Source organism: Podarcis pityusensis (genome assembly GCF_964106645.2).
Source record: "Podarcis pityusensis genome assembly, chromosome: Z".
NCBI classification, from domain to species: domain Eukaryota; kingdom Metazoa; phylum Chordata; class Lepidosauria; order Squamata; family Lacertidae; genus Podarcis; species Podarcis pityusensis.
In genome coordinates this window covers 9,800,046-9,817,806 of record NC_138044.1, presented here as the reverse complement: position 1 = coordinate 9,817,806, position 17,761 = coordinate 9,800,046, and the positions used below count along the sequence as shown (strand labels likewise).

Here is a 17,761-nt window from a genome sequence, read left to right as displayed (position 1 = left end):
ATCAGCACCACGCTCTAACCAAGGGAGCTATTCATTGCCATCCTACTTCTTAGGCACCTCATGAAAATCCACATTAAGGCTGCGTGTTTGAAAAAAGATGACGGTTGTATTTTAAGGCTGTATTTCTGATGCACCCAACAGCCACAGGAAACGTGTGTATCTCACGCCAACAAAACGCCGTCATCCTACTCTTTAGGCAGCTCATGAAAATCCACATTAATAAGGCTGCGCGTTTGAGATCAGACGAAGGTTGTCTTTTCAAGGTTTTATTCCGAATTGTGTTTGTTTCTGGAAGCATTCCAGAGAACTTGGGTTAGATGGGCAGCATATACAGAAGGAGCCACGGAACAATTACTGGCAGTGAAAAGCACCGGTACCATTGTGGTAGTTATAAGAGCGAGCCCTTCTCAAGACCTTGCCGCAGTCCCCTTCGCAAAGTTTGGAGGGATGCGTGGAGAGACCTACCTTCAGCCTGCGCCCAGAGCGGAACCCTTTGTGCTACAGGAGCGGTTTGCGGGAGGACGCCTTACGGGAGTGCTCCGCGGCGCTCTGGGGGGCCGGTTGCGATGTGAGACCCAGGCATTAGGGGGCGGGCGGACCCCATTCAAAGAGGAGGGTGCTGCGCCATGTTTGCCGGGCTGCAGGACCTCGGAGTGGCTAACGGGGAAGACTTGAAAGAGACTCTGACCAACTGCACGGAGCCGCTGAAGGCCATCGAGCAGTTCCAGGTGCGTGGGCCTCCCTCCGTCCCTCCCGTCGCCCTGGAGGCTTAACCTTTGAGGCACCGGCTAGAGATGGTGTGGTTGCATCTTTGTGTTCCCGCGCAAGCCTCGTATAAAAAAGAAAGAAAGGTGCCTCTCGGAGCATGTGCAGAGTGCAGTCACGCTCTCGCGTAGGAAACGGCCGTATGGCGATGCCCGGTTGTTGTTGTTTTTAAATGCAAACCGCATACAAAACAAAACAAGCAAACGCCCAGTATGCAGAAATTGCTTTGGGGTGCAATTCTAGGCACACTTACCTAGGAATAGGTCCTACTAGTGGTTAGGAGCGATAGACTCATAATCTGGGGGACCAGGTTCGCGTCTCCACTCCTCCACATGCAGCTGCTGGGTGACCTTGCACACTTCTTCGAAGTCTCTCAACCACCCTCACCTCACAGAGTGTTTGTTATTGGGGAGGAAGGGAAAGGAGAATGTGAGCCGCTTTGAAACTCCTTCGGGTAGTGATAAAGCGGGATATCAAATCCAAACTCTTCTTCTTCTTGACAATTAAGTCTCTTTCGAGCAGGAGTGGGAAACTTTGTCAAGCCAAGGGCCGCTTTCCTTTCTGGTCAACCTTCTGGGGGCCACATGCCAGTGGTGGGCAGGGCCAGATGCAAAACTGAGTGGGACAAAAATTATAAAAATTACCTTTGTACAGTAGACTAGTTTCTGCACACATTTGAACGTCCCTCTCCAATATGTAAAGGGACGCGGGTGGCGCTGTGGGTAAAACCTCAGTGCCTAGGACTTGCCGATCGCATGGCCGGCGGTTCGAATCCCGCGGCGGGGTGAGCTCCCGTCTTTCAGTCCCAGGTCTTGCCCACCTAGCAGTTCGAAAGCATCCCTAAGTGCAAGTAGATAAATAGGTACTGCTTTCTAGCGGGAAGGTAAACGGCGTTTCCGTGTGCTGCGCTGGTGCAGGCTCGCCAGAGCAGCTTCGTCACGCTGGCCGCGTGACCCGGAAGTGTCTCCGGACAGCGCTGGCCCCCGGCCTCTTAAGTGAGATGGGTGCACAACCCTAGAGTCGGACACGACTGGCCCGTACAGGCAGGGGTACCTGTACCTTTTACCTCCAATATGTAGGCAAGTAAGAGGCATTGTCAGGTAGTAATAATTTATTACCTACCCTTTGCGATCAGGACCCAGGGGACACTGTAATGAATTCTAAGGGCCAGATAGAGATCCCCACCCTTTGCTTTAGAGATATGAGATCTGCAGCATGCTACCTTGACACAGTTTGTGTATGACATTGACAGACAGAAAATGGCATCCTCCTGCCCACTCTTCAGTCCGCCCTGCCATTCCTGGACCTCCACGGCACCCCCAGGCTTGAGTTCCACCAGTCTGTGTTTGACGAGCTGAGGGAGAAGCTGCTGGAGAGGGTCTCAGCCATCGCCTCTGAAGGAAAGGTTGATGAAAGGTATGTTTGGAATACTTCTGTGGGGAAGGACATTTTCCTGTTCTTTTTGTAGATTATCCGGAGCTTTGGGCTGGGCTGTCACCAATATGCTGATGACACTCAGCTCTATCTGCTGATGGATGGCAACACTGACTTGGCCCCGAACACACTGACCAGATGCTTGGAAGCTGTGGCTGGATGGTTTCGTGGGAGCCAATTGAAACTAAATCCTTCGAAGACAGAGGTCCTATGGCTGGGTTGGGATGGCATGGGGATGAGGGACCAACTCCCTTCTCTTGCAGGGGCCCAATTAGTGCCATTGCCTTCCGTTAAGAGTTTGGGTGTTATCCTTGGCACCTCCCTTTACATGGAGGTGCAGGTTACAGCAACAGCCAAGGCGACATTTTTCCACCTTCGCCGCATCAAGCAGTTGGTCCCTTACCTCTCCCGCCCCGACCTGGCCACAGTGATCCATGTGACTGTCACCTCCAGGCTTGACTAGTGTAATTCGCTCTATGTGGGGCTGCCCTTGAAGCTGTCCCAGAAACTCCAGCAGTGCAGAATGCTGCAGCGAGGCTCCTCACGGGGTCTCTGCCATGGGAGCATAGTCACCCAGTTCTTTTCAAGCTGCACTGGCTCCCGGTGGAGTACAGGGTCAGATTTAAGGTGCTGTTTTTGACCTTTAAAGCCCTTCATGGCCTAGGACCCTCGTACCTACAGGACCGCCTCTCCTGGTATGCCCCACGGAGAACCTCAAGGTCCATAAATAGCAACACCCTACTGGTCCTGGGCCCTAAGGAAGTTAGATTGGCTTCAACCAGAGCCAGGGCCTTTTCAACTCTGGCTTCGGCCTGGTGGAACACTCTGCCTCATGAGACCAGGGCTCTGCAGGACCTGATTTCTTTCCGCAGGGCCTGTAAGACAGAGTTGTTCCACCTGGCCTTTGACTTGGAGCCAATTTGATTCCCTCCCTCCCTTTCTTTTTTCCTTTCCTTCTCTTCCTGCGATGAGGCTACATTTTAATATTTTAATGTTTCATTATTTTAATGTTGTATTTTATTTTTATTTTTAAGTTGTAATCATTCAACTTGTTTTTATTATTGCTTGTAAGCCGCCCTGAGCCCAGCCTTGGCTGGGGAGGGCGGGGTATAAATAAAAATTATTATTATTGTAGTAGCGCTAAACATGTGGCGCTGTGGGTTAAACCACAGAGCCCAGGACTTGCTGATCAGAAGGTCGGCAGTTTGAATCCCTGTGACAGGGTGAGCTCCCGTTGCTCAGTTCCTGCTCCTGACAACCTAGCAGTTCGAAAGCACGTCCAAGTGCAAGTAGATAAATAGGTACCGCTCCGGCGGGAAGGTAAACGGCGTTTCCGTGCACTGCTCTGGTTCGCCAGAAGCGGCTTAGTCATGCTGCCCACATGACCCGGAAGCTGTACGCCGGCTCCCTTGGCCAATAAAGCGAGATGAGCGCCGCAACCCCAGAGTCAGTAATGACTGGACCTCATGGTCAGGGGTCTCTTAACTTTAAACATGTTCTGCATGCCTCTCTTGTCCCACACTCCAGATACAAGAAGCTGGAAGACCTCCTGGAGAAGAGCTTTCCCTTGGTCAAGGCGCCATCAATCCAACCTGTGGTGATGTGTGTCATGAAACACCTGCCCAAGGTACAGTGAATCACTAGCATTCAATTTTTGGCATTGCCTGATTTTGGGGAAGGCTGCCTATGCCTAGAAATTGGTATTGGGCCTAGGATTCTGTATTCTCATGGGGATGGATTGTAGCTCAGTGTCAGAAACATAAGAAGCTTCCTTATATTGAGTCTGGTTGAATTAGTCCATCTAACTTAGTATTGTTTATGCTGACTGGCAACAATTCTCCAGGTTTTCAGGCCAGAGTCTTTCCCAGCCCTTCTTGAAGATTCTGGGGATTGAACCTGGGACCTTATTTGTGCAAAGCAGATGCTCTACCAATGAGCTGTGACTCTTCTAGAGCATCTGCTTTGCAAATATATCTGGGACGTCTTGAAAGGCAGCCAAGAAGTTTCTTTCGTAGAAAATATAACAAGGCATTGCATCGCATAAAAAAATACAGCAGTAACTACAATAAAAAGTCAGTAACGTTAACAGTAAAAACTTGTGTGTATCACAAAGACCAGTTTTTGCCAGGCACAGGTTTCCCTTATTAATCTTCCAAGGCCAGAGAATTAAAATTGATGGGAAGCAGGTGGTTCCTCCCTCAAGATAAGGAGGGGTGGGAGTTCACTGTCTTGAAGGTTCCATCAGTTGAGCATCATGATTGGTTACATCAAGTCATGGGATTGGGGCCAGTTTTGCTTAAATCTGACGGGTTATCTTCCTTCTCGTGCTGTAGTTATGCTGCTGAATTGAAAACTGATACTCTGCGTAGCTGCGTAAGTGTTTGTTCACTTGTTAGCCAGATAAGAAAGCTCTGATGTTTTTTAAGCTTCCAAGTTACTTTACTTTGTGCTGTTACCATAAATCTTTTTTTAACCCTGTAGCTTTCCTTTAATAGAACTTTAAAATATTTTTATAAAGAAGTTTGTTCTTTTTTAATGTATTTTTAATGAAGATTTTCTTGATTTACGAAGGTATGTGCAGTGTCTCTCTCTCTCTTTCTCTCGTATTTTTTTCCCACGTAACGCTTTTTTTTTTTTTTTTTTACAAATCGGTTTCATTTGTTGAGACATTAGGAAGAATAGGGGGAAAGAGGTGGAGGGGGGGGGAAAGATGAGTGGGGGTGGGGTTGAGTGGTGATGTTTCTATTTAACTTATGTGGGGTTTTGTGTCAGCGTTGCTTGTGCGGGTTCTCTGCTGTTCACTTGTGTTCCTTTGGTGGTGAGAGACGTTGGGGTTGGCCTAGGGTGTGGCTGTTCATTTGTGGTTGGCTGTGGTGGTCTTTGTTTTCATGTGTGAGTAGGGTGCGTGAGTGTTTTGGATCAGGTTAGCCATATTGATTTGTATACTGTTGGTGGATTTTCGTCATTGTCTTGTTGGGCTCTGTATGTGATAAAGGGGAGCCATACCGGGGTGAAGGCATCTTCTTCTATTTGTCCCCGTGTCAGTTTGTTTATTGGTTAATTTTTCTAGTAAGGCTGGTTTCCTATACTATTTGGTACCATTGGTCTCTCCAGTGTCTGGTTATGATGTTTCTGGCTGCTGAGAGTAGGTGGGTTATGAGTTCTTTGTGGTGTAAGTGGGCATTATTGTCTTGGAAGATGTTTAGTAGGGCCATTTCTGGGGTGAGTTGTAATACTTGCTTGGTTATTTTACATATTTCTCGTATGACTGTTGCCCAGAATAGTTGGATTTTGGGACACTCCCACCCACCACATGTGGAGATATGTGCCTGTAGAGGTGCACCCTCTACAGCATTTTGGTGAGGTTCCTGGGCATATTAGTGCTAGTTTTCTTGGTGTTAGGTACCACCTGTAGGTGATTTTCAGAGTGAGTTCTTTTCTTTTTGTTGATATGGATTTAAAGGGGGGTTTAGACCACATTCTGGTCCATTGAGTGGGGTTAATCTTGTAGCCTATGTCATCCTCTCATTGTTTTTTGATTGTGTCTAGGGAGTTTGTGGGATTTTGGAGTAGTATTTTGTATATTGCGGATACCATCCCTTTACCGTGTCCCTTTGTTGTTAGGAGGAGGTTTTCGAAGGTTTTCAGGGGCCTAGTTGCTGCTGATTTTACTACTGGATTGTTTAAGAGGGCAAAGATGTTTGTTCTTTTGAGTTACTGGACCTACTGAGCTTGATTATGTTCCAGAGATGGGTCAGTCTCCACAAACTCCATCAGAAGATCTCAGTGATCAAGGTGGAGCAAAAGGAATCGGGCAGCCCTGCCTTCTTTCCTGAAAGTCAGCCAACAAGTTTCCTTAAATAATAGTCATAACTAATTTGGAGTGTGATAAAAATGCCAGCTCTTAAATGCAAAGGATGCTGTTACCAGGGTCTCATGAAGGGACCAACCTTATGATTAACTCTCACTGAAATTCTCTCCTAACTGTGTGTCTGGCCACAGGTGCCAGACAAGAAGCTGAAGTTGGTGATGGCTGACAAGGACCTGTACAAAGCATGTGCCGTGGAGGTGAAGCGTCAGATTTGGCAGGATAACCAGGCCCTGTTTGGTGACGAGGTGTCCCCTCTGCTGAAGCAGTACATCCTGGAGAAGGAGAATGCCTTGTTCAGCTGTGACCTCTCTGTCCTGCACAACTTCTTCAGCCCTACTCCCAAAATGAGGCGCCAAGGCGAGGTGAAGTCCAAGCACCCAGCGCATTGAGGCTGGGAGTGGGAAACTGGGTTCTTTTAATAAATCGGGGGTGGGGAACCTTTTTCAGCTCATGGGCCAAATACTCTTGTAGGTAGCCTTCTGGGGGCCACGTGCTAGTGGTGGGCAGGGTAAGAGGCAAAAGTGGGTGGAGCAATGAATTTTACCTTTCCACAGTAGGTTTGTTTCTGTTCACACACTCACACCCCAGCTCTGTCCTCCATCCGTGCAAGCAAAAGGCTATATCGGAGTTCAGAGACGCATTCCAGCCAAGTAGAAGCGCTCAAGGGTGCAAAGCAGGGCCCCGTTGAAGGGTGTGGTCTGGGGAGAGGGGCATGGCTGGTATCTGTGTGGCCTGGAGAGAGTCCTGAGGACCAGATAGAGCTTAGAGCTGCATTTGGCCCTGGGTGTTCCCCAGCCCTGTAATAACTGGTGAGCCCTAGTATCAGACTCAAGATTTGAAAGATCAAATATCAATCCCTTCGACCTCAAGACTCCCTGAGTGACTATCAGCCAGTTCCTATCTCACTTAGGCTACCCTCCCTCTTAGGGTTGTTGTGAGGATAAAATGCAGTGAGGGGAGGTTATATATGCTGCTGTGATGTTATTGAGTTAGATTAGAAGGATGGCCTGTTAAAAATAAATGAATAATTTGTGCTGTGCTCTGAAGCTTGCAGAGTGATGTGGGGGCCAAATCTCAAAAAGTGTGATATAGAGGATTAGAGCACTAGACAAGGATTGGGGAGAGACCTGGGTTCAAATTCCCTACTGAGAGAGAACCTAAATGACTCAAAGTTTCTGCCCTGATTTTAAGCCCCGGTGTTCCCCATTAGAACGTTTGGGTGATGCTCCAGCCTCAGGTTTCTTTTCTGTCTTTGGGATTGAAGGTGGTCCAGAAGCTCACCCAAATGATTGGGAAGAATGTGAAACTCTACGACATGGTGCTGCAGTTCCTGCGGACCTTGTTCCTGAGGACACGCAATGTCCATTACTGCACGTTGCGGGCAGAGCTCTTGATGTCCCTGCATGACCTAGATATCAGCGAGATCTGCTCGGTTGACCCCTGTCACAAGGTATGGGTGCAAGGACTCGGGTGCATGCAGTTGTGGGGGGTGCCCCCAGTTAGAAACAAGACCTCTCAACTCCTTCTTGTCTTTTCAGAGGGGTGGAGCAATTCCCCAAGGAGGCAATGTTACAGTAGGCCAATACAGACAGTTTAGAACACATCTTTCCACAGTGGTTAATTGATGTCTGATTTCCCACAGTTTATATGATTCTATGCATTACTGTTGAAAACCATGTTGATATTTTTTAATGGAAGAGTACATAAATATTTTTATAAACAATAAATAAATAAATTTGGGGCTTTTTTAGTTCAGAGAAAAGACAAGCGACCTGCTGTGAGACCCCACAGCTAATTCTCCCCTGGTCTCCTCGCTGGCCCAAGTAGGACCAATTCAGCCAGCCATTCATTTTTGAATGTTATTGTTGTTCATGTTTTTATACTGTATTTTATGCTGCTTTTATAATTGTTTTAAATGTGTTGTTAGCCACCCTGAGCCCGGTTTTTGAACCGGCAAGGGTGGGGTATAAATAAGAATTTATTATTATTATTATTATTATTATTACAGTGGTACCTCGCAAGACAAATGCCTCGCAAGACAAAAAACTCGCTAGACGAAAGGGTTTTTTGTTTTTTGAGCTGCTTCGCAAGACGATTTTCCCTATGGGCTTGCTTCGCAAGACGGGAACGTCTTGCAAGTTTGTTTCCTTTTTCTTAACACCGTTAATACAGTTGCGACTTGACTTCGAGGAGCAACTCATAGCACGTGGTGTGGTAGCCTTTTTTGAGGTTTTTAAAGACTTTGGTGATTTTTGAAGCTTTTCCAAAACTTTCCCGACACCGTGATTCGCAAGACGAAAAAAATTGCAAGACGACAAAACTCGCGGAACGAATTAATTTCGTCTTGCGAGGCACCACTGTATTAAGTAAGAGGCAATGTATTGGAAATAGATGGTTGTTTTTTAAAATGCACAGTATGGAGAAATAGAAAATTTCAGAGGCCTTGTGGGCACCTGGGAGAGATCTTGAGAAGGCCACCATGCTCAATGGCACCACATGTTGGCACCCCCACCCCCCCCCCGTTCCACAACCTTGCTGCAATGGTCTCTTGTCTGTTCCTTAGGAAATCAATCTTTGTGTTCTCTAAGGGTGAGTGTCCCCACAGAGTGCGCTAAACCTTTTGCTTCTTTGGCAGTTCACCTGGTGCCTGGATGCCTGCATTAGAGAGAGGTTTGTGGACAACAAGAGGGCCAGAGAGCTGCAAGGCTTCCTCGATGGAGTGAAGAAAGGGCAAGAGCAAGTCCTGGGGTGAGTTGTTGCAAATCAGGTGGTCCAGCCTTGCTTTTTGTGCTGTACAGAGTGTCACTCCATTTTCATAGAGAGTGGGAAAAACTCATTTAATTAGTACCAACAGATTTCATAGTGTGGGTTCACCAGGTTTTGAGTTACACACACGAATCTGAGACTGGGTGTTAAAGGAATTAATATTTTGAAAAGGGTTGTGGTAGGAGCGGAAATATTCGTGAGGGGAAGGCACAATGTTCCACCACCTGTTTTGATAGTAATGTGTTTTTGGAAAGGGGAACTTGTGACTCCTTCAGATATTCCTGGACTATTACTAATGTACTGTCTGCCCTTCACCAACAAATCCCAGGTCAGGTTACAACAATTTAAAATTCAGAATAAAAAATGGTTATAACAGATTTACAGCCACAGGAATATTGCGGGGGGGCATGTGTGGAAAAAAACACATCTCGTGTGTCAAAGGCCAGGATAAAGAGGTGCAAAATTTGATAGCCAAGTTGCTCACCTGGGCAAAATGAGTTGAGCTTATAACACCCATCCTGGCCTGATTGCACTGGCTGCCAATTAGTTTCCAGGTCCAATTCCAGGCTCAGGATCTCAATACCTTAAGGACCTCCTCTCCCCCTACAAACTGTCTCAGACCCCACGCTTGTCTTCTAACGCCCTTCTCTGTGTGTGTATTATTATTATTATTATTATTCTGTGTAATTATGTTTTTAATGTTGTATGTTACCCCAGGATCTTCGGATAAAGGGTGGTACATAAATTGAACAAATAATACATAATAATCTTCAGCATTTGCCAGAAGTTGTATGATGAAGGTACCAGCTGCACCTCTGTGGGGAGGGAATTCCATAACGTACGGGCTGCCGTAATGATGCCCTCCCCTGGGCCACCACCCTAAACTACCCTTAGTTTTAAAAATACTTTTATTAATATTATAGTATTATACTTGGTAGCCAAGATACATCAAGCCAGCTTGTTTGTCAAGAAAAAAAGAAATCAAGTAGTTAGGGAAAGGAAAAGGAAAATGACATTTGAAGGAGAAAAGGGGCAGCATAGCAAAATCTTCTGAGAGAGGTTGAACTACCAAGAGGCCTCCCTCTGCTGAACTTAACATCCTAAAGACTACAACTCCCATCATCCCTGCCCACTGGCCATGCTGGCTGAGGCTGATGGGAGTAGGAGTCCTACCGCATCTTCAAGGCCACCACTGTTATAGAGGAGTTGTGTTTGAGCTGTATTTATTGAATTTATATACCTCCCGATACCTGAAGGTCTCAGGGTGATTCACAGAACAAAATCATAATATAAAACCACAAAATATATAATCAAAAACAATAACACTCCCCCCCCCCCGGAAAAAACCCACGTTTTAAAAGGGCATAGGATGTCAATCAGATCAACCAAAGGTCTGGTTAAAAAGGAATGTTTTTGCCTGGTGCCTAAAGGTGTATAATGAAGGCGCCAGGCAAACTTCCCTGGGGAGAGCATTCCACAGATGGGGAGCCACTGCAGAGAAGGCCTGTTCTTGTGTTGCCACCCTCCGGACCTCTCGAGGAGGAGGCACACGACGAAGGGCCTCAGAAGATGATCTCAGGGTCTGGGTAGGTTCATATGGGAAGAGGTGGTCCTTGAAGTATTGCAGTCCTGAGCCATTTAAGGCTTTATAGGTCAAAACCAACACTTTGAATTGGGCCCGGAAACTAATCGGTAGCCAGTGCAGTCGGACCCGGATCTGTGTAATATCCTCAAACCGTCTTGCTCTGGTATGCAACTTGGTTGCTGAATTCTGCGCTACCTGAAGTTTCTGAACTGTCTTCAGAGGCAGCCCTACGTATAATGCATTGCAGCAATCTAACCTGTAGGCCTTTAGCCAAAGATCATTGATTGCCCATAAGTAGGCTGGCTCTGAGAAGCCAGCAAAGCATCTCTTTTTAGAAAGCTCATTTACATGTGATTAAAAAGTGTCCTTTTAGCTAAGAGTCTGAGAACTCCCAGTTGCAATACCTGTTTAATTAAATGGAAGGTACGCCTGGTAACATTCACATTTACAGACAGATCTTCCTCCATATTTTCAAAGGCTACATATGTAGATGGCTACAATAATATCATTATTATTTGACAGGCTTTCTGGCTTTCAAAAGGAGCCAGAATAATTTTGTGTGAGCAAACCTATTTCAGTTGTGGGCCTATGTGTTTGATGTTCTGTTACTTTCTGTCCACCTTACCCCAACAGGGATTTATCCATGATACTGTGTGATCCATTTGCCATCAACACCTTGGCTCTGAGCACCATCCGCCACCTGCAAGAACTGATTGGGCAGGATATGTTACCCAGGGTGAGTGAGACATTGATGGTCTCCCAGATAGTCAGCAACTGAAGGCTCCAGGATCACATCTCCACCCCCCCCACCCCCCACAAGAGAGTACCATTCCATCCTCCCCAGCTGCCAAGAGAAATGTGCAGAAGACTTGTATAGCAATCTGTAGTCAGAATGGGGATCTGGCCTGATTGACCACTGTGTGATACAGGATGCTGGACTATATGGGAACATAGGAAGCTGCCTTATTGGTCCATCTAGCTCAGTGTTTGCCTACACTGGCTGGCAGCTGCTCTCCAGGATTTCAGGCTGAGGACATTTCCAGCCCTACCTGAAGGTGCCTTAGATTGAGCCTAGGACCTTCTGCATACATGAAAGATGCTCTTCCCTTCCAACAATAAAGCGTTTGATCTGATATCCTGCAGGACTCTAAAAGTTCTTTGGAATTTGAAAAGGGTGATGATGAGTTACTTTGCTTTTCTTGAATTTTCAGGAAAGCCCTGATCTTCTGCTTCTCCTGAGGATGTTGACACTGGGACAGGGAGCCTGGGACATGATTGACAGTCAGATCTTTAAGGAACCCAGAATGGTAAGAGTGCCCGTGTGCATCACTTTGAGCTGCCTGTGATGCCTAAGATCTAATTCTCGCTTAGAGTGTCACGCTGTAGAATAGCTGGACCACTCCAGACAGGTATGGCTGCGAGTGCTTCTCCCAGGTCTGGGCTGGACATCAGTAATGATTGCGTAGGCCAGAGACAGGAGATGTGGTTGTGTACAAGCTGGAGGTACAGCACTAGATTGGAGAGACAGGGCAGGTAGCAAGGGAAATCAGGAGGGAGAAGAGAGAATCTACATAGGAGCAGAGGAAGTGGCCCATTTAGCTCAGTATTGTCTGTACTGACTGGCAGTGGTTCTCCAGGGTTTAAGATGAGGGATACTCCTACATGGAGATGCCAGGGATTGAACCTGGGGCCTTCTGCATTCAAAGCAGGTGCTCTGCCACTGAGCCACAGCCGTTCCCCACGTGACACTTCTGCATGGCTTCTAAATGAGAAAAGTTGCTCAGAGTGGCAGCCCAGACTTAGCAAATCTGCTTTACAGGGCCTGTTGCTTCTCCATCAGTTTGGAAGGTCATCTGTTTTCAGGCTGTAGAACAGGGGTTGGGAACCTGTGACCCAGATGCTGAACTACAGTTTCCATCATCCTGGACCATAAGCCATGCTGACTGATGGGAGTTAAGGGTCCCACAGTATCTGGAAACCCACAGGTTCCTCCCGTCCCTGCCTTCCATTTTCTGACCATTGACCCTCACTTTCCTTCTCTGCTCCTCAGGAAGTAGACTTGATTACCAGGTTCCTACCACTGTTGATGTCTTTCGTGGTGGATGACCACACGTTCACCGTTGACCAGAAGCTGCCTTTGGAAGACAAGGGCCCAGCAACTTACCCCACCACAATCCCAGATTTATTTCCCAAGTGAGTCATATCGAACACTGAAGTGCCTTGCCATTTAAGTCCTCTTTGCGAGCAAAGCAGTGGAGGTGTGTCCAAAAAGACCCATAAGGAAGGGAACTAACTCCGTGGCCAGAGAAAGTGGAGAGCTATTGGGGGGGGGGGAGAGACCATAACAGGTTGAAGTAATCTGTTTCCTGTCGCTCTAGCCAGAAGAGAGCTTTAGGCTCCATCCCACCTCCAGGGATGGTTCCACATTTGAGAAAGCTGTGGCCTCTAGTGCTGGACTCATTCACTAGAGATTTTTAACTAGAGGTTGGCTGGCCATCTGTTAGGGTTTTTTTCGCTGTGATTCCTGCAATCCAACTCTGCAATTATATGATTCTATTAATCTAACATGTAAGTGCAGCCAGTGCTTCCTTCAGTTGGCTGGGCTTGGAATCTCTGGCTTGCATCTGAGTTAATCTTCCCAATTGTTTTCAAGGGCATCTACTCTGAGTAGGACCAGCATGGGACACCACCAGTTCTCTCTTAAACTCCAAAGATGTTTGTAGCTAGAGCAATGAAAGTTTGAATTCAATTCACTCTGTTCATTCCTGGAAATAGTGGGGAGCGGCAGCTTAAAACCCTTTTGCACCCTAGATTTCTGCAAGAGCACCGGATCGCCTGCGAGATTGGGCTCTACTACGTGCTTCACATCACTAAGCAGAGGAACAAGAATGCTCTTCTCCGGATGCTCCCCGCCCTTGGTAAGTTGCCCTTCCAAAGGATCAGCCGTTCTGCCCAGACACTTCGGTCCAGTGCCAAGTGCCAAACTTTTAGAAGACATCTAAAAGCAGCCCTGTTTATGGAAGCTTTTAATGTTTAATAGGTTATTGCATTTTAGTGTTCTGCTGGAAGCTGCCCAGAGTGGCTGGGAAAACCCAGCCAGATGGGTGGGGTATAAATAATTATTTATTATTATTATTTATTATTATTATTATTATTATTACTACTATTATCTCCCTCCTTTGTTTCCCAAACAGTTGCCTGCAGAGCCGAGCGATATTGCCAACTCAGTTTTACTTGGAGTAGAACGCCCCCCCACCCCACGGTGAATGGGTCTGAGTTAGTCACATCCATTAAGTTCAGTGTGTCTGTTCTGAGTAGGATTAGATTTTGGCTACAACCCAGAACAACCAGATACAAGAGAGCTAGCATGCAGTTTCAGAGTTGGTTGCATACGGCTCAGTACAACTTAGGCCATGTCACACATAAAGAGAGGGATCCTGCCTTAGTCCTTCTGTGTGCAAGGTGGATGCTTCGGCCCCTCCCTGATCTGCCTGGGAGAAAGGTGGGATAGAAATGTGCCTGGTAAAAAGGATTGCCTCTCAGGATCACCTGGGGATTCTCTGTTGCTGCTTTGGTCCTGCAGGGGAGACATTCAATGATCTGGCCTTCAGTGACATCTTCCTGCACCTGTTCACCAGCAACCTCACACTCCTCAGCGATGAGTTCGCTCAAGAGGAGTTCTGCACTAGCCTTTTTGATGACTTCTTCCTCCCCACCTGCTTGAGGTACTGTCCTTTTCTGAAACAGGCTCACATGGCTCTCAGTCAGAGAATTGGCAGGCAGTGGCCTTCCTGTTAGGCTGGTGCTGTCATTGAACTGGGCTGTATTCAATCTACTGTTTATAATGCCCGCTAAAAGCTTTTGTTTGTTTATCCAGGCAAGCCTACCTGATTATGCCATTTTGTTGGGAAGTTTTGTTTATTTTAAAAACTGCGATTGTATCTATTTTTTCATAAATGTTACCTACCTTTTAAAAAAAGGTTCATTAGTATTTTTTTAAGAATGTTCTTTATTTTTGCTTGCAAGCCATTTTAGAGGGCTTTGGGTTTGACCAGCCCCCTCCACAATAAGGGCCACCTGCTCCCCACTACAGCAATGTACCCGGAGGGAACAGATGGGGAGTGGACTGCCCAACCCCCAGCCAAGAGTCCTTCAGCTCTAGGCTTTTCATCTCTTCTGCTACTTAACAGGAAGGAGAATGTACACAGACACGTGCTGAGGCTCCTGCTTCACCTCCACCACAAGGTGGCACCTGCCAAGTTGGAGTCCCTGCAGAAGGCCCTGGAGCCTCCCAAGCAGGTAAAGTGGTGGGTGGGAGATGGGGTGAACACAAGCACCACAGTCATTTGTTTTGCCCTGAATGATTTTCTTGGAAGGCACATTATGCTTTGAACCGGAAGCCATATCTGGATTTGTACACATGGACACAGACACTTCTGGTGGGGAACCTCAGACCCCACCCTGGGAGCTAATGTGGCGTTCCAGGTCTTTCTATATGGGCCTCGCAACTATCACCAGCCACACCGTTCACTCATCCTGCTTTGTACCTGAACGGGGTGAGACCTTTGGTGTAGAGGTAGCTGTTACCTTGGAAGAATCTGAGACTGGTGGGAGGTGGGTTCTGAATCCAGGAGGTACCACTTCAGGCTACCCGATTGGCAAGCTCAAGCTTTGCATTGTAGCCTGCATTTATTGCCAGTGGAGCTTCCTGTCTTGGATGGTCACTCCTCTGTGTCAGATCTAGCTCAGTATTGTCTTCCCGGACTGACGGTGGCTCCCCAGGGTTCCAGACAGGGAGTCTTTCCCAGCCCTACCTGGAGATGCCAGGGATTGAACCTGGGAACTTCTGCATGAAGCAAATGCTGTACCACTAAGGACACGGTGCAATCCATACCACATATACTTGAGAGTGAGGGAATGGTGCAGTCTTTCGGGCCATAGAGTTCAAAACCTAAATTCAAGGCCACCTGCCTTAATGGAGGATACAGAGGAGCGGGGGAAGGATGCAGAGAAAATAGCCTCATGTACAAAGGTGAAATTTGCATTCATTCGGTGCCCCCGATCCATAGGTTCCCCCACTCCTGAAGGAGAGTTTCGTTGACTGTCAGACGTACCATTCTCTCCTCGGCTCTGTTTCCAGATCCTCCTTCATTGGTGCCATTTGCTTTATTCATAATTTTGCACGGGCCCCCGGCTCAACAACTAAACACAGCTGATGGATAAACACACCTTTCAAAGTGTGTGTATATGTGTTTAAACAGACAGCCTACAAGAAATAGTGAAAAGAAATGCTAGTAACAGCTAGAGTGTGATTTAACAGCTTCAGGTTTTGAGGTTTCTTCACCTTTGTAAAACTTGTGTTTTTGTCGGGCAGAGTGGAGAAGCCTTGAAGGAGCTTTACAACCAGCTCATTGAAAAACTGGAACTCCGCAAGCCCAGCCCTGTCCAAGGCGCCGCCGAAACCCCAACTGTGGACTTGCCCCTGCCAGCAGCGGCCCCGCCACCCTCACTCTAGTCTGGGCTTCCCCAGAGCCTATAGGTCAAAGTTTATTGTGTTGATCTCCTAGCCGAGACCAGACCCACGTCTTGATGCTTGACACACTCCATTCATAATCTTTTGCCTGTTTTTTGGACTGGGGTTGCCAAATCTCATCTGGCCTGTTGCCCTAGAAGACAGCTCTGCCCTCAAGATTTGCCTTCTGCGGCAAATTTGGTACAGCTGTCCTTATTTAATTTGTAAACTGCTTTGGGGGTATAAAAAATAAATATAATAGCTGTAATAATAATAATGGATTTGGTATTATGGGGAAAGGAAACTGACCATGTATGTATTTTTTTGTATTTTTTTTTTAGATGTTTGCATATAGAAGCCTTGTAATTTAATGGGAATGAATTATTTGTGAAGCTTGGCTTCTCTTTTTTTTATTAAATATTTTCTTGGTTTACAAAAGTGTGTGCAATGTGTCTCTCTTTTTTCAAATAACATTTTTACAGATCAGTTTCATTTGTTGAGACATTAGGAAGAAAAGGGGGAAAGAGGTGGAGTGGGGAAAGGTGAGTGGGGGTGGGGTCGGGTGGTGATGTTTCTATTTTACTTAATATATGTGGGGTGTTATGTCAGCGTTGCTTGTGCAGGTTCTCTGCTATTCACTTGTGTTTCTTTAGTGGTGAGAGAGGTTGGGGTTGGCCTAGGGTGTGGTTCTTAGGGAGTCTCAAAGCGGCTAACAATCTCCTTTCCCTTCCTCCCCCACAACAAACACTCTGTGAGGTGAGTGAGGCTGAGAGACTTCAGAGAAGTGTGACTGGCCCAAGGTCACCCAGCAGCTGCATGAGGAGCAAGGAAGCGAATCTGGTTCACCAGATTACGAGTCCACCGCTCTTAACCACTACACCACGCTGGCTCTCATTGTCTTTAGAGAAGACAATGAAATAAGTTTCAAAGGCTGTCTGTTTACTTAATCTTACTTGACAAATTCCCCTTTTGGTTTGGGGGTGAGTCCTACTGAATGTGTTAATGTACCAGGCAGGGTCTCTTAGTAGTGGCTTCCATGCTCCAGAGTTATCTCCTGACCTACTGAGCGCAGGGCGGGGGGTAACATGCAGTCCCTTCCAAGTACTGCTGGAGGTACTCCAGCTCCTATCGGCCCCAGCCAGTATGGCCAGAGGTCAAGGGTGATGAGAGTTGTAGTCCAATGCCTACAGGGTTCTCCAGCCCTAGCACTCGTGCTTTGCTTCCAGGGTGCAGTACCGTCCTGCCCGAGCATTCTGTCGGCTGACCTTAAGGCTGCATCGCTTTCCCCATAAAAATCCAATATCGGAGCTTGCTCTTGGGTCTGAGCAGTTTGCCTCTTAAGTATGAAGAGAGGGGACAGCTGATCACAGTGCCACAGTATTAGTGACCATAGCACAGCCTCCAGGATTTGTGGTCCAGTGAAAAAGGTTTTCTTGATTTCTGCATCCAGGTTCAGTTCTGCCCAGACCTGGAGTCCCCTCAGAGGCAAAGCACGACCTCCCAACAGAGATCTGCACCACCGATGACCTGTATGAGCCATTAGAACCAGACCTTCCCATCCCACGACCAGAGGCCTCAACAACATTTGCTTGGATTTCTGACCAGCTCTTGCCAAATCATTCCCACAATTGCCTCTAGAGACACAAAAAGCAAAGGAAATGGCAAGAAATGCAGAGGAGTGTCAAGGCTACCAGCAAGTGCCGCTGGACCTCGGGTGGCAGAGATGGAGGGAGCTGCGGCCCAGCAGGAACATGAGTTGTTGGATATGACAAATGAACTTGGAAAAAGCCAGATTTGGAGAGATAGAGTTTTTGTTTGGTTTGGAAAT

At 47.1% G+C, this 17,761-nt stretch overlaps 1 protein-coding gene across 1 annotated transcript; it reads left to right on the top strand.

Annotated features, from left to right (window-relative positions):
• The first annotated feature begins 528 nt into the window (after window positions 1-528).
• NELFB (negative elongation factor complex member B) lies at window positions 529-16,371 on the top strand. The gene is made up of 13 exons (XM_080990934.1): window positions 529-728; window positions 2,018-2,181; window positions 3,727-3,826; window positions 6,202-6,432; window positions 7,335-7,520; window positions 8,706-8,818; window positions 11,055-11,157; window positions 11,633-11,728; window positions 12,472-12,614; window positions 13,233-13,339; window positions 14,005-14,146; window positions 14,612-14,720; window positions 15,796-16,371. Exons 1-13 carry the CDS (start codon window positions 627-629, stop codon window positions 15,934-15,936), a joined length of 1,737 nt encoding a protein of 578 aa, XP_080847060.1. The 5' UTR covers window positions 529-626; the 3' UTR covers window positions 15,937-16,371.
• The last annotated feature ends 1,390 nt before the right edge of the window (window positions 16,372-17,761 follow it).

Excerpts from the sequence above, each read along its gene's own strand:
- NELFB (XM_080990934.1), top strand. The coding sequence starts at position 627 with ATGTTTGCCGGGCTGCAGGACCTCGGAGTGGCTAACGGGGAAGACTTG. Across the intron at positions 7,521-8,705 it reads CGGTTGACCCCTGTCACAAG|TTCACCTGGTGCCTGGATGC; the intron begins GTATGGGTGCAA and ends CTTCTTTGGCAG. Across the intron at positions 14,147-14,611 it reads TTCCTCCCCACCTGCTTGAG|GAAGGAGAATGTACACAGAC; the intron begins GTACTGTCCTTT and ends GCTACTTAACAG.